This window comes from Lotus japonicus, chromosome 6, assembly GCF_012489685.1.
Source record: "Lotus japonicus ecotype B-129 chromosome 6, LjGifu_v1.2".
NCBI classification, from domain to species: domain Eukaryota; kingdom Viridiplantae; phylum Streptophyta; class Magnoliopsida; order Fabales; family Fabaceae; genus Lotus; species Lotus japonicus.
Window position 1 is genome coordinate 52,511,645 of NC_080046.1, and position 17,017 is coordinate 52,528,661.

Consider the following 17,017-nt stretch of genomic DNA (forward strand, 5'->3'; position numbering starts at 1 on the left):
GTTGGCTAGCCATAACGATTAAAGCAAGATTTATCTCCCACAACTATCAACCGAGCAAAATATAACAACGCAACCAATAACAGAGGCTTCCTAAGCTTGGTAAATGACTCAAAAGTAATTTACGATGACTTTAATAAGGTTGAGTGTCTCAACTACACATCATATCATACTTTATAAATACATGTTTCATCGTTTGATTACATGAGTATTATTCATTTTGCTCGTTAAATTCTGCTTAAACTTTGGGTTCTCTCTCAGCTCCAAAACTGACTTTTAGTTGTGTGTTAAAGTTTCTTATGCAAATATTTCCTACACCGTGCTCCACCATGAATAATGAGCTCACCACCGCGAGTAAAGCCTGAAACCAGGCAAAGGAGACCGAAGAGATCCATAACTTCGTTTCTGTAAGAACAATATCGATGTCCAATTGTAAATATCAAACTTAAACAAATAATCAAGTATACTTCGTGACAACCTCAAACCATTTTGGGAGGTTATTTTCCCATTTCTAAATGGCATTTATGATTATTTTATAAGCAAAATAGTCATGACCGGAATTGTGTAGGATTTGGTATTGATAAATGTAACAATTTATTGATTCATAAAATAAGTCCACAAGGCTTAAATTCTCATTTTCCGTTGTTTAGGGGTCAAAATATTCTATTTGGGTAACAAACTACAAAAAAATAAAGATTTATGTTCAACTAAAAGAATTGTTAAAAAATGTTAATTTAATCAACAGGTTGGGTTCTTCAACGACTGGGTTATTTATTCTAGTGTATCATAGTCACCTTAAACATTATTTTTACGTAAACAAATATCGTAAGTGTGGATACCCCTTTTTGTCCGGGTTAATAGTTTAAATTTAAAAATTATTAATAACTTAATTAGGGATATAAAGTTAGAGTGAACTTTTTAGTATTAGTGATCAAGTGAGTTAATTTATTTTTGATTTCTTAACCATGTAACAATAATTAAAAAAAAAAGAGAATGTCTGGTTAGTGGATCTTTGACCCGTATTTTTTTTTTACCAGAAATGCTTTGCCAATTAAAAAAAGAGTGTGTGGTTAGTGGGCATTAGGCCCACTTTCGACAAAAAATGGTAATAAGAAAGGAAAAAAAGGGGATCTGCCAAGTAAAACCAGAGAGTGTGTGGTTAGTGGGCCTTTAGCCCATTTTCGAACAAAAAAAATGCTCATAAGAAGAAAATGATAAAATTGATATAAAAACAAAAAGAAAAGAAAAATAATAGGATAAAGATGATCAGCACAGCAAGTGGGTTCCGGATCCTTCTGCCATCCCCTATAAATAGAAACTTTTTTTACTTTACCAGGGGACAAAAAAAAGGATTGGAAAAAGAAAAAGACCATTAAAAAAAAACAGAGACTAAAAATAGTCTGGAAAAAAAAGAAGCTACAGACCTAGTCCAGGAGATGTTTTCAAAAACCGTAGAACCCTGAGTGCAGCTTTATAATGATCAGTCATAGGATTACTCATAAACTGACTAAGCTGCTGAGTTGCAAAAGAAATATCTGGTCGTGTAGTAGTGAGGTATAATAACCTGCCTACTAATCTTCTGTATGCAGCAGCATCTGAATAAGGTTCTCCTTGATTAACAACCAGCTTACAAGAGGGATCCAAAGGAGTAGAAACAGGCTTGCTTCCTAATGTTCCTGTTTCTGTCAAGAGATCAAGGCAATATTTCCTCTGACAAAGGGAGATTCCTAAAGAAGAATGTGCTACTTCTAACCCAAGAAAGTATTTCAAAATGCCTAAATCTTTAATACCAAAAGCTGTATGTAATGAGTCCTTTACTACTTGAAATTCAGCTAGGCAATTTCCAAATAGTATAACATCATCAACATATACAAGTAGTCCAGCGAAAAGAGTATCTTGGAACTTAACAAATAAGGAGTGATCAGAAGTAGCTTGTGAATAACCAAGATTTCTGAGATGGGAAGAGAGTTTTTCATACCATTTTCTACTTGCTTGCTTGAGTCCATACAGTGATTTTTGTAACTTGCATACTTGATTAGGCTTCATTGTAGGAACTCCTGCTGGTATGTTCATGTATACATCTTCATCTAATGTACCATGCAAAAAAGCATTATCTACATCTAACTGATGTAGATGCCAATTTTGTGCTGCTGCTAAAGCTAAAACCATTCTGACTGTTGTGAGTTTTGCAACAGGTGAAAATGTATCAAAATAATCTAAGCCTTCTATTTGATTATAACCTTTAGCAACTAATCTGGCTTTGTATCTAGCTAGTGTCCCATCTGCATTCCTTTTAATTCTATAAACCCACTTATTTCCTATGGCCTTCACTCCTTGAGGCAAATCTACAATTTTCCAAGTCTCATTCTTTTCAAGAGCTGCAATTTCTGCTTTCACTAAGGGCTCGTTTGGCACGCCGTATTAGGCATGATAGTATAAGCTTATACAATACATTATGAGTTTATCCATTGTTTGGTGATGACATTGTATTGTATAAGCTTATCCATCAAAGTCCCCTTATACGTTAAAATGACGTATTATTTAATCCATCATGTGAGTGATGGATAAGACATGATAAGGTTGTGACGTATAAGTCACCATCACCACCACCCTCTATTGCTGCCAACTTACACCACCATTGGCACCACCACCACCACCACCACCATCCGATCACCGCCGCCGCCGCCACCACCGCCCTACCGTCACCACTGGTGTTGCCACCACCACCACCACCGCCGCCCTACCGCCACCACCACCATAATCGCCGCCACCACCGACACCACAACCACCACCACCACCACCACCATTGCCTCCACCCTCCACCGTCACCACCACCCTACTAAGCCGCCACCGCCTTACTACCACCACCACACTCTATCGTCGCCAACACCACAACCACCATCGCTGCCACCACCGCCACCACCGATGTTGCCGCCACCACCACCGCCACTGCAACCACCACCCTATCGCCACCACCACCATAATTGTCGCCACCACTCTATTGCCACCACCGACACCACAACCACCACCCTATCGCCGCCACCACCACCACCATTGCCTCCACCCTCCACTGTAGCCGCCACCGCCTTACCACCACCACCACCACCACCCTACCATCACCACCACCACAACCACCATCGCTGCCACCACCACCACCAACCTATCTCCACTGTCACCACCACCGCCACCAACCTACCACCATTGCCACCACCACCACCAACCTACCACTACTTCCATCACCACCGCCACCACCGTTATAATCACCTCCATATTTGATTTTTATTTTATATCATTATTCAATACTTCATTAAACATAAAATTGCATTAATTTAAACGATATAGTAAATTATACAGTGTATGTCCAAACGCTGGATAGTATAAGAAAATTATCAGGCCTTATACTATACGTCGCACCAAACGAGCCCTAAGGTATTTTTTCTCTTCTCAGACTTTATCATACATGACTGATCATATATTCTTAAATACATGTGAATTATATCTTTTTTTGATTGTCTGTACGTTCCTCTTTTCACCCTTGCTATTCCTTTCACATCCTAATTTATAAAAGGGTAAATAAGAAGGATTGCAGATACAAGGAATGAAAATAAATTGGTATCATGAAGACCTAGACTAAAACAGATACACCTTTGAAAGACTAAAATATACATGAACTAACAAAACAAAACAAAACAAAAAATAAAATAAAATACAGTAGTGCAGTAACCAAATACAGTGCAGGAAAGGGAAAGGCTTTGTCCTTCACGCCCTCACTGAGTCACCAATGGAGGATGGCGGCGACTTTGGTGCTGCGGCCTTGGTAAGGTGGCGGCGTCCTTCCGACGGAGAGGCTTGCGGCGCTTGGAGGTGGTTAGGGTTTCAGAAGCCAAAAGAGAAAAGAGAGGAGGAAGAGAGTGAGAGAAAGAAACAGGAACAGAACCATTAACGGAGAGAGAAAGAGGGATAAAAAATTTTAGGAACGGCTAGGGTTTGATTTTATTTAGTCCCTACCTTTCTTTCCATTTAAATACTTAATCAAACATTTTAAAACCCTAATCAGATTGTGTTGTGGGCTGCTGGCCCGTTTTTTCTTACTTTCTTTATTTTTCTTACTACTTTTCCCTTTTTGGTTCTGGGCCTTTTTTTTGAATCATGGCCTGATTTCGGTTTTTGGCATCATTATATGGATCAAATTACTATCAACTATTAAAATGTGAATAATAAGGGGTGAAATCATTATTTGTTTTCCTCACTAATTATTTTCTTAAGAAAAATCCAAAACTATATATTTTATTTAATGTTGTCAATAATTCATCATGAAATGCTAAGATCAAACCCTCTTTGCAAATAAAATAAATAAATAAAACAAATAATAATCTTTTCTCAAAAAGAGGATTAGTATTTTGAAAACTAAAAAATATCACAACCAAACTCATGCTTTTCTACCCAAGAACTACGTAGCCTTGATTTTCTCTGTTGATAGAGAATACGTAGGCCCGGGGTCACTCCCGCCAAGCACTCCAAACAAAAAAAATCAAAATTTTGTTCTTATTTGTAGAATAATTTTTTCATTACACTAGCAACTTGTAAATATTCTTTTCAAAAATAAAATACTAGACATTTTCATGGACAAAATAAATGATTTAGAAAGCTAAGAAATCTTGCATAATTAACCATAGGTAACTGTCTTATGACGGACGTTGTAGGGCGCTAACACCTCCCTATACGTAACCGACTCCCGAATCTAGATTTGGTTTCTTTTATTATTTGGGTTCTCTGATGTTCTCCCTAAAAACATTAGTGGCGACTCTTCTGATACATTGATTTAGTTTTAGCGCGCCGTCCCGCTGCGACCCCCGGTTGCGACAGTAAGTAAACCATTTCATAGTAATTCATATGAATAAACTTTTAGGTAGAAAAGTATTCTTCATCAAATCAAATGAGTTGGTGTAATAGTTTAATTGTTTAACATTTCATCCCTTATGTATATGGTTGAGAGTTCAAATTTCACCTCTTGTGAATAAGAAAAACTTATTGGACAATCCCTTACCACTTAACACACTAACTGTGAAGGCAATAAATTAGTTTCACATTAAAAGAAAAAAAGAAGAAAAAGGCAACCTTTGTCAAGGGTGAGGCAGAGGCCGAAACAATCTCAATATGGGTCACGACTCACGAGAGTTCAACCAGACATTGGACAGACTGTTTCTCCCTTTGACACGAGTTGTGAGACCATTTTAATAGAGCCCAAAAATATCACACACTTAACAGGGTTGAAGTCCAATCTTAGCATCTTTTTGGACCCAAAATAATCTTCAATTTTGTCATGAAAAACTTCTATAAACGTAATTGGTTAAAAGATCTTCCATTTTGATAAAATTCAAGACTAATTGTTTCAATGGAGCATTATATTTAAAGTTTAATTTCTATGGTGTAAAGTTTTTTTCCACCATTAATCAATCAGATTTCAAGGATGTGAGAAAATCTCTCTTTTTATTTTTTTTTGTAATAATATAATCTCTCTTTTTATTTAATTTCATTAATTGACATGATACATTCTTGAAATCTGATTGGTTGACGGTGTAAAAAAAATTTACACCGTCGATGCATCATCTTTTTTCTCTTATATTTAGGAATGAAGGAAGTACCATCTTGCAAGGCGTCAACTCCAAGAAACAAATGTGAATGGAGTTAGAGAATATGATTTTTTTTATGTTTATATAATCATATATTATATATTTAGAGCAACTCCAACCCACAATTTCTTATCTGGTTTCTTAACACACTATTCAGCACTATTCCTGTGGGCCCTGTCTGCCACATCAGACTTAAGAAACTCCTAAGAAACTGAAGCAGATTTTGCTCCAACCCATGGTTTCTTAAATTACTATTTGAAGGGTCTCACCCGTGTCCCACCATACAACATAAATTAATAATATTTATTTTCACTCAATTTAGATTTAAAATTTAATACTAAATCAATACTTCAACTTAAAAATAATTTAATTAAAATTAATACGAATCATCTGCGGAGGTTGGTTTTGTGGCGGAAACATATGCGAAGGTTGCAAACCTTCACTGGTAGGAGGTGTTTCATTGTCGAGCAGTGGATAATATTGCTCATAAGGATTAGACATTTTGAGAAATTTGAGAATTTTTGGACAAGAGAGAAATTGTGAGAGTAAAGAAGCTGGGAATTGAAGGTTAAATACTGGTTTGGGCCAATGAATACAATACTTGTTGTTGTTCTTGTTATTGCTGAGACTATATATAAGGAAAAGATGCTGAGAATTGAAAAACGGTAAGAAAACCGGTCAAACCGGTCAATTCAAAAAAATTCAAAAAAAAAGCCCAAACGGGCATAAAATCGGCTCCAGCCGGTCTACAACGGTGGGATGACCGGCTCAGCCGGTCACCCACTATAAATACATTTTCTTTTCTCCCATCCCCTTCATTCTAACCCTAGCAGCCTCCCTTCCAATCCCTTCCACGCTCTCTTCCTCCTAACCCAGCAGCCTCCCCCTTCCACTCCCTTCCACGCTCTCTTCCTCCTAACCCAGCAGCCTCCTCACCCATCCCCTTCCTCCTAACCCTAGCAGCCTCCCTTCCACGCTCTCTTCCTCAAGCTCTCTCCCTCTCCACCTAGCCGCCTCCTTCCTCCTTTCTCGCTCACCCACTCACTGTCTCCTTCCTCCTTTCTCGGTCACCCACTCACTGTCTCCTACCACGCCACGATCCACCCACGAATCAGCCTCCACCGCCCCTCTTCCATGCGCTCAAGGCCTGATATCTCTCAAAAGAGCTTTCTTTTCACACATGCAAGCCGATTTGAGGCAAGTTTATGTTGATTTTGTTGATTTTCGTCAGTTCCTGTACTCTTCTATTGAACTTCTCTCATTTCCCTTCCAGATTGGAGCAAAAAACAACCGGATCGGAGCTCCACCGACCCTTTCAGCTGCTGTGTTTTTTGGTTTTTATTTTTTCTATGTAAAAAATTCATCTTCACAACATTTCATTAGCTTTGTAATTATTTTCTTATTTTGTTGAATAAAATTTATGGAATTGTGGTATATGTTCATGCTGTGTGTGTTGATTCCACATTCTGTTTCTTTCCCTCTGAACATTTCATTAGCTGTGTGTTGATGTTCATTCTGTTTCTTTCCCTCTGAAATCCGTTGATGCAAAGTGAGAGAAAATATCATTTTTTTAATCTAAGAAACCAAAAAGCAGAGTTCCTTGTGGAAGGAATTCTGCACTGTTGCTAAGAAACCAAAAGTGCCAAGTAAGCAAACTCCAATGCAGCCACAAAATAAGAAACGGATCTTAGCAACTCCAGCTGGGTTAAGAAACCAGCGTTGGAGTTGCTCTTAGTTAGATATTTGTTTTTCAGTGCGTGCCTTCAAAATTCTTCAAAAGATAAAAGTATCATCAATCTTATCCTTGCAGCACCGCAATCCCACCTACATTTGCGGCCTACTTCGTTATCCCATCCCCAGTCTCCGTTTTTACCTTGATCCCCTCTATCACTAGCTCTACGACACATTCCTCTCCCCTGACCCCACCTCTACCTCGTCGTCATCTCCTTACTCTTCTTCCTCTCCAGCCACTTCCCCTCTCCCTTCACAACAACCACAACGACCCTACTTCCCTATCTGGCTTCAAGGTCTTCCTTGTCCTTTACGCCTCCGAGGCCAAACCCCACAACGAAAAATCCCTCAGAGATCCTTGCTCCTTGTGATGCTCCTAGTGATGGTCGGGACGACAAGGGCGAGGAGTGATTATTGATGCGATGAGAAGGGGCAGACAAGTGTGGTTCCTAGCATGGCTTCTAAGAAAATGAACACATGATTGAACTGGTTCTACACCAAAATGAAAGGTATTCTAAAGCTTTACATGTATGTGCGGCTTTGCAGGAGGAAGAGAGGCAAGTGAGTGCTCTATTATTTTCGAGAAAAAAAAATGTTGTAGGTTCAATGACGAAGTCACCCATATCCAGAGGCGGATTGAGCGCCTGGCCACCTAGGGCAAATGCCCAAGCTCTAGCCAATTTTTTTTTTCTTTGGACCACATCATCTTTTGGGCCCCCAAAAAAAAGGGCAAAATTTAAAGGTTGGGGTAAAATTGAGGGACTATTTTATAACAACAAATTTCCTACTCAAATTTTGCCCAGGTTTCACAAAATTTCTGGGTCCGCCTCTGCCCATATCATATCCATTAGTCATCTTGCAGATCTAACCCTTTGATTTCCCTAATCAAGGAAGAGATCAATGACCTTTACAACACATGTCATCACCATAATAATTATTTTTGATAAAATGAGATTTTTCTACACAGGTCTCATGACACTGCCTCATCACCTTAATAATTATTTTCTGTAAAAAATTATTTTCAATTAAAATTTATTTTCAATGAGTTTTTCAATTTAATTCCTAAAAATTGATAAAACACAAGTTGCTTTATTATCCTTACTTGAATATGGAAACTAGGAAGAATAAATACGAAATCTTCTAAGGCATCATATTGATGCTATGAACTTATGACTTCTCCAGCATGTGCTCGCATTAGATGCACGACGGATGCATAATTTTCAAGAGATCACGAACTGGAATTATAAGCTGTTGTTTATTAAGGAATATAACATATGATCTGAATAGAAGCGTGACAGCTCGAAATTGGATTTTAATAGTTGATTCAATAATCAATATACACAAAGGCACATGTTCACATTATTCACTTCAGCTATTTTATTTTCGTGTCTGGAAAAGCATATATGGGAAGTTCAAGGAAAGCCCTGAAATATGAGTTTGAAGCAGCCAGAGAATCTCATTATGAGACCAATTTAAAGACAAACCAATCCTTAATCAGGTCAAATAATGATCACAGTACATCTCAAAATAATACACTTAACAGATACCCTCACATACAAAAAATACTCATAGCATGTTTGGAATTTCTTACATAATTAATTCTAAACTTAAAATCAATTCTTAGAATGAAGTTCTGCGAGAAGTTTCTGGATAATAGAATTGACGCTGAGAAAAAAAAAGCTGATTCGAACATGCTAATCATTTTCACATCCCTAAGTGGATAGAATGGCTCAATAAAAATTCAAAGGTTTCTAGTTAGAAAAGTAAATGGAGGCAAAGACAGCACGCTCTAGCTATCAGCAAATTGTTGCCAGGGCACTTGAAGTCTTTGTTTCTAACTAGGATATCCTACCATTCTTTTTCACATAAGAAATCAAAAAAAAAAATGGAAGCAAGAAGAAGCCAACCTATGACGTCGACCTCCACAGTGATCTAGCAACTACTTACTCTTCCAAAGTTCCTGTGTCCAGCTGCAGTTTCATCAGGATTCTGAATGTTAGTGAAACAGGAAAAAGAACAAACAACCAAAATAAATCTAGCTGGATCCATGATGAAAAAGCTAAATGAGCATAGTATATATGCTTTGGGAAACCCTATAATCAATTTTGGTAGACTAAAATCAATTCGGATAAAAAGAGTAAAATCATTTTGGTTGATATATAGTATCGATGCTTGAGACTCAATTTGGAGAATTGATTTCATTCTCAAATTCAATTATGCTAGAAGTTAGAGATGATAGTTTTTATGTTGAAAATAATCAATTTAGAATATTGCCCTACAAAAATCACTTTTTATATAGTTTTATCCAAACATATGTCACTTCAATTTCAACTCAATTTTACCAAAATCCAAAACCAATAGTGACAATACTAATATAAACACACCCAAAGTATGCGTTTGGAAACTATTCTACATTTGACTCTAAACTCTAAAATCAAAATCAAAATCAAATATGAGTAAAAGTTTTTGTGCATGTTTGGTAATTCTTTCACAATTGATTATAAAGACAGTCAATTATGGAGCGAAGCTTTTATGATAAGCTTCTAAGTAATTGATTGTAAAGAAAGAGAAGTTGGTCCAAACATACTATCTGTGAGTAGCTTTTGTCCAAATTGATTCAGACAAAAGGAGAAGCTAAAATTTACTTGAATCTTTTCTGCATAATTGGAATAACAGCAAGTAATGCTAATAAGTAACTTACAGGAGTTGTCATCTTCATGGTGCCCATTCTGCTGGTTCTCCATGCATTTGAGGAGGAATTTGAAGGTCTCAATCTCACAAGGGATAGTGAGCCCACCACTCTGGTCAAACCCGAATTCATCAGCAGCTTTTTCCAGTAACACTTTGAAGAGAGAGTGTGTAAGATAGCTGGTGGGAATGATGAACCTCCGAAGCTCCGGTCCAACATACACTGCCAAATAGCCTTTCGGAACATCGCACGGCGGCTCTGGACTTTGGCAGCTATCCTCATCAGAGTCACAACTCACAATGTCTTTTATCCTTCTGTTAATTATTGGTGATCTACTCCCATGATGATCAGTTGCATCAGATTTGTTAGGAAGGGAAGGTTTTGAGCCTAAGGTCACAGTTTGCCACTTTTGAAGTATTTCCTTCAATCTCACAATTTGCCTGATTCCTGTTACTTTGGAGCTTCCACCTTGATCCATAACTTAACTTTCACCACACAAAAAAAATCCCAGCCAATTTCAGTGGATCTGATTCTAGATTAGATAGTGACATACTACATCATATGTTATGATTTGCATGTATAAAACAAACCCAAAATTTGAGTCCTCAACTAGAAGTGTTTAAATATAGAAAGCAAATACAGAACTGGAAGGGGAAATGAAAAATGATGTTCAACTTCAATCAAAATAACCAATGGCCAAAATGAAATTTTCCCTGATAATCTCAATTATCCCAAATTACCAAAATTATCATCAAAACAAGGTAGGAAATCAATAATCTATATTTTCATGTGCGGGTAGAGCTATCAGGTTTGATTTTAGCACAATACACCAAATGGAGGAATGAAGAGTCTTAACTGCGACTGAATCCCTAATCCGCAATAGTCCGTAACACATACGTATGGTTTATACCAAAAATAATATATATATTAGCCATCCCTGATTATTTATTAATGTTTTGATAGAAAATATGGGAATGTTGTTGTTCCATCAAAGCCACATTGTCTGAGTTTTTAAATTACATTGATAAATCAAGATCCGGTGCCCTGTTTCAATTTCATGAATCCGGGATCATCAGGTTCTGATCTGATATGATATGATGACTAATTTGTTTATAACAAATGAAACAATTCCAAACCATGATCCCCACAGATCATTAAGCCAAAGAAGAATGAACATTTAATCTTGTTAATCATGTCTAAGGGTGAATAGTGAATTAGAAAATGAAACATGAATTATTACCTGATAATGATGAGAGGAGCATCAGCTTCAGCTGTGAACCAGAGGATAAATGGCAGCCATGAAGCTTCGGAAGTGGAAGCAGAGCTAGCTAGCGAGCTCTTGAATGTTGCAAGATCAGTTAAATGGTGGTGATAATTATGGCTTTATCTGAATCAAATTCTTAGAAGGAAAGGATTCGAAAAAGGAAAGATAAGGTTAATGGTGTTGAATCTTTGCACGCAGAATAATCGGCGGAAAAATAGAACTTGAATTGTATGTTGTTGATATGGTGTTGTTTCGTTTGCATTTGTTTCTCGGTAAAGCGTTGCTCTCGGGGGAGTCCTGTTTTTCTGTTTACATCCAGCCAGCATAGCCAAGCCAACGGTCTATAATATATAGACTCTATATTATACAACCAAAATGTGCCCCTTCGCAAATCAAAAACAGCAAAATGAAAAATGGCACGTTCAGAAGGACAACCCAAAGAAAGAAACTAATAAATAGATTTGGGATGCTATAAAATGGTCCACCGGTGAACTGTCGGGCATAACATTAAGGATATGCTTAGTATGTTATATAATATGAAGTCTTGATAGTTAGGGCTGTCCAAACAAATTAGAACCAGCCCAAACCGACTGGCGACCGATATGATGAACCCGGAAGCTTGTGTCAGACAGTGGCGGATCTGTAGTTTTGGCCATTTTCACCCGATCAAAACCGCGTTTTGGGCCCGAACTCGCCCGAATTCGACCGCTGGACACCCCTAATGATAGTAGTCTAATAATATTATGTCTTAAAATATAAGATATGATAAAAATTTAATATTATATGGTGTTTGGCCATACACTGCGTATTTACCATGTCATTTAAATTGAAACAAACATATGTTTAGTGGAGGGTAGTAGTTGTGGCAGTAGTAGTAGCGACGACGATAGTGCAAGACCGGCCCAAGGGCAAAGCCATCCAAGCAAGGGCTTTAGGCCTCAAAAAAACAATTTTTTTACTAAGTAATCCCCACATTTTAGAATTAAAATTAATAAGATCTTATCTTAGATCAGTCATGTCTCAACAAAGATTAAATTAATTAGTTTTATTATCAGTTGAAAAAGACATGTTATTTTTACGTAAAAAGTTTTAATAAAGAAATATTTTTTTAGATAAAAAAGTCTCACTTTAAAGTTCGCTTTAAACATCTTTTAGTGTTGGGCAAGCCCTGCGACAATGGTTGTGGGTGGTGGCAGTAAAGTGGTGGCGGTGATGATGGCAGTAAAGTTGTGGTTTATAATTTTTTTTTAATTAAAAAATATTAAAATAATAATTTTTAATTCCAAGTCAACAAAATAATCAGAAAAAAAAATTTAAAAACTTAATAAAAATCTAATCTAATATTCCTAAACTAAACAACCTAATAATCTAATAAACCTAATTTAAAAATCTAATCTTCAACACCATCATCTTCATCCTTCTCATCTTCAACACCCAACACCTTCATCTTCTAAACCCAGCAACATCCACCCCACCTGCAACCTCAACATCCACCTCCAACACCATTCCCAAACCTCAACCTCAACCTCCAACCCCCACCCCCAAACGGCCAAACCAAAACTCCACCCAACCCCCAACTCCACCTGCAACCGAAACCCCATCCCCACCCCCAGCACCACATGACACACAACCTCTCCTGGCTACCAATCCACTCACGAGCCACCGCCGGCGCTGCCATTGTCGTCTTCTCCGGCGAGTTCCAACCCTGTGATGATGATTTGAGACCAGATTCTTTGAAAATGGGGAAGAATAAGGAGCAACAACAGTGTGTGCAAGAACAAGAGCAGAAAACACTCAGATTCATCACACCCATCTCTCTCTTTTTCTTTCTTTCTTTCTCTAGCTTCTTCTCCTTCTTCATTCCCCACCGGCGGCCACCACCCATACCCTCTCCTCCATAACTTCCCCTCCGCCGCCGTCGCCGACTCTTCTTCTTCACCATGGCTTCCTGGTCAAAACCCCTAAATCCCCCCACCACACCTTCTCCTCCATCACCTCCCACAGTCAAAACCTCTCCATCGCCCCTCCTCTTCTTCACCAAGGCCACCTTGCTTGAAATCCCTAAAACACCATCATCCACCATCATCCACCTTCGCTTCTCTCCTTCACTATCGTTGTGTTCTTTCTAATATTCAGATTTAGGACTCAATTTGGGGCTGAATAGGTTAATTAGGTTTTTAGATTAAATTAGGGATTATTAGTGATTAGTTTAGGTTTTGCATTAAGATTTTATTAAGTCTTTGTTTTTAATTTATGACTTGGAATTAAAAAAATTAAGTATTAGAATTTATCAATTTAAAAAAAATCAAAATGCCACGTGGAATTGCTGAGTATGCTAAAATTGAAGCCACTTCAGCATCAGACACACTTTGGCCTTAATTGAATTAAAAAAAAAATTCTAGGGACCCAATTTGATGCAAAAATTTTCTAGGCCCTGGATTTGATTCCCTTTACAATTACAGGGGCCTTCTGATGTATTAAGCCTTTTGTATAAGTATTTTTAATTTCCTGAATTAGTTATGGTTTGAGAATTAATTATAGAAGATTTTTCAATATGCACAATATTTTCTAGTGAATTAAAAAATATATAAATCATAATCCAGAAATAATTTGATTGATTTTTTTTTATTATAGGCAAATGTTAGTGATTAGTTGTTAGTAAGTTAGAAAATCTCTTCAAAGTTTCTTTCCAGGATTCGAACCCTGGACCACCACAATTTAAAGTGTATTTAAAGAAACCATGATGGTTTGAGAATGCTACACGAAACGCTACAAAGTTTGCGTGTTTATTGACGGAGGATGAAAACCTCAATTAAACGTTTTTCTTTTTCACTTCACGTTTGTCACACCGCACGCACATGTTTTGTGTATATATAAGAACTCATCTAGTAGGAGCATTTATTCATGTTAAAGCAATAAAACAAGATCAACATTTTAGGTCTATCATCAGATGACACGAACTAAACTTTTCCAGAAATTTAAGTGGCTAAGGATTCATGCTTTTCTCTTACAAATCCTTTGCTTCATTCATAGGCAATTTGAATATTGATTTGAGAGAACCAAATGCATGCATGGCCATGTAATTAATTTGCTTGCTTATGAAGTTATTAATTAGGTTAAAAATATTAATGTGATGATCAAGCCTGCTTATTAGACTTGTGATTAATTGGACTTGTATACTTTTATTAGATTTTGTGTAGCTGTCACAGGGAATCATGTTTCCCATGACGACTCTACCCAATGATCGAGTATCACAAATTCCAGTTCAACAAACAATTTGTCATATACGAGTTGATTTGTAGGTTCCACCTAAAACCCGAAGTGCTGCTCAAGAAAAACACAGTAGTGTCCTTCATTTTTTGTGAATCAATCAGTACAATTTACATGCAGTACCATGACATGGTGGGAGTACAGCTAGTCCCATTTTGAAATGTTCAAGCTCTTTCTAATTTATATAGTTTACACACACTAAAATTTATTGATATTATGAGGAATTATATAATAACATGGTTTTAATTTATTTACACCATTATTTTCATGACTTCCATATCATTTTCACATAAGCACCCCCCTTTTGCTTTTTTATATAAAATTTGGCTTAAAAAAAGCATACTCTCTCTTCTTTTTTTGACGTCTAATATCTTTTTTTATATCGCTATTATTTTTTTATCACATTAATCATCATATCACCCATTTTTCTATTTTATAGCCATGTCTCTCTCAAGTGTGGGGTTTAACCAAACTTTTTCCGTTTAATAATATATAGACACGATTTGTCAAAGGTAAAAACAAGGAAGGGGAAGAAGTTGAAATGTAATCTGAACCATTAATTATCTTGCATCTCTTTAATTGGTAATGAATTGTTTTCAGTAAATAGCTGCCTATTGTGGTCTATGAAAATCTATCATGGTGAAGCAAACGTTTTACTACAAACTACTAGTTGAATGCAACAGTTCATACATCAAAAGTCAAATAAAATGTGGTAGTTTGGAAAAGCCAACCTCATCTCATTATCTTAGAGACAGCACTTTAAGCTCGCAAGTTAATTGCCATAAAAAAACGAGATGAAGATTAGGAAGACAAGGACCCCTAACAAATTTCCCACAGGACGTTTTTAAAATACTCAACTCAGAATTTAAGTCTCGCCACATGATGGTTAATTAGCTCGTTACCAATAAGTTAAATTCAAACTCCGCCATAAAAGATTAAAAACTAAAAGAAATACAAGTGAGAGATATCAAAGAATAAGAGAAATAGAAGAAAAATATGTAGAAAAAATAATTGAAGAAAAAAAAGAAGTATGAGCATATAATTACTCACTCATCAATATTAGGATTTGCACGGAGTGCACTTTAAAAAAGAGTGTACATAACTCCATATGGAACTCATTATTTCTATAATTTGAATAACTTACAGAGTTTTTACTTTTTTCATCCAAATTAATGTTCAAGATATGTGAGTCAAATGCATCACACATAGCCAATATTACTTTTATAGTGGTAATAAGTCTTTTTTGAAATCGATAGTGGTCTAACTAGTAGAGAGAATATTTCATTGAAATTAACCAACATTACTCTATTATATAGTCCAAGAATCATGAATTTTGGAACCAACTTACTTCTTTCTTGTGAGTTGTACATCACGTACACAAGACATTTAAACAATGTAACAAAAAATCACTTAATTTTTTGGCCTCTTCACATGTTCATCAGTGTGTCTTTAAACAAATCATAATTGTTTATCATGTAACAGGCAGTTTTCAATTCACTGATTCTGCCCAGAACAACTTGGCTAATCTTGTAGCTCGCAACATATTTCTAGTCCTTTCTAGGAGAATTCTATGCATCTTCTCTTTCTCTCTGTTACACACTATTCTGCTAATTAAGGTCTATGAACATCGGGCTTATGTTCAAGAGGGACTTATATATTACATTATCTTGCAATATTAGGTTTCTTTAAAGATTCTATCTCTAATCGTAAATGTTAATCAAGATTCATATGATTTGAGTTCTATCTCTAATTGCATTTTATTATTGTTAATTTTGATTCTTGTTAAATTTCTGCTTTGGTAACCTTAAATTGGGAACTAAAAACAAACAATAATGATTCTTTCACACCTCTAAGAGAGGTGGAAAGAGGTGGAATGAGGAGAGAGATAGGAAGAAAAGAAAAAGTAAGAGAGAGTAAGTATGAGATGTGATAGATGATAAGAGGAGAGAGATAGAAATAAAAATAGGTGGAAATGAAGTGTTTATAAAATGAGGTGTGTACATATCATTACTCAAAAACAAATTATCAATTCGCCGGTAACAAATTGCCATAGAACCAGTAACAGATTATTAAAATTGTTAAATTTTAGTACACTTAATTCACCCTCCTTCCCATGCTTGCTCTAATAGTCTGTTTGGTATACAGTATAATATAAGACATGATAGTAAAAGACCTGATTGAATAAGGCTTGATAAAATTTTAATACTATACAGCGTTTGGTCATACATTGTATAATTTCGTGACGACAGTGGGGGTGGTGGTGGTATTGGAAAGTGATGATGGTGACGGTGGTGGTGGATGGTGGGTGGTGGTGGCGGCGGTGGTGGTGGCGGCGTGGTAGTGGGGGGTGATGGTGGTGGCGGGGGTGACGGTGTGGTGATAGCGATGACGGTATCAACGATGGTGGCAGTGGTGGAGCATGACAGTGGTGGC

General features: G+C 36.8%; 1 protein-coding gene across 1 annotated transcript; it reads right to left on the minus strand.

Moving 5' to 3' along the window:
- Positions 1-8,772: 8,772 nt before the first annotated feature.
- On the minus strand, positions 8,773-11,615 carry LOC130726740 (uncharacterized). Its single transcript, XM_057578042.1, has 3 exons — positions 11,291-11,615; positions 10,063-10,530; positions 8,773-9,331 (listed from the first exon to the last, which is right to left on the minus strand). The coding sequence occupies exons 1-3, from the start codon at positions 11,310-11,312 to the stop codon at positions 9,294-9,296; spliced, it is 528 nt and encodes a 175-aa protein (XP_057434025.1). The 5' UTR covers positions 11,313-11,615; the 3' UTR covers positions 8,773-9,293.
- Positions 11,616-17,017: the final 5,402 nt, after the last annotated feature.

Bases quoted from the DNA above. Each gene is read 5' to 3' on its own strand.
- LOC130726740 (XM_057578042.1), bottom strand. From the start codon at position 11,312: ATGCTCCTCTCATCATTATCAG. The intron at 10,531-11,290 runs GTAATAATTCAT...GTGAAAGTTAAG, and splicing joins GCTCCTCTCATCATTATCAG to TTATGGATCAAGGTGGAAGC. The intron at 9,332-10,062 runs GTAAGTTACTTA...ATGAAACTGCAG, and splicing joins CCATGAAGATGACAACTCCT to CTGGACACAGGAACTTTGGA.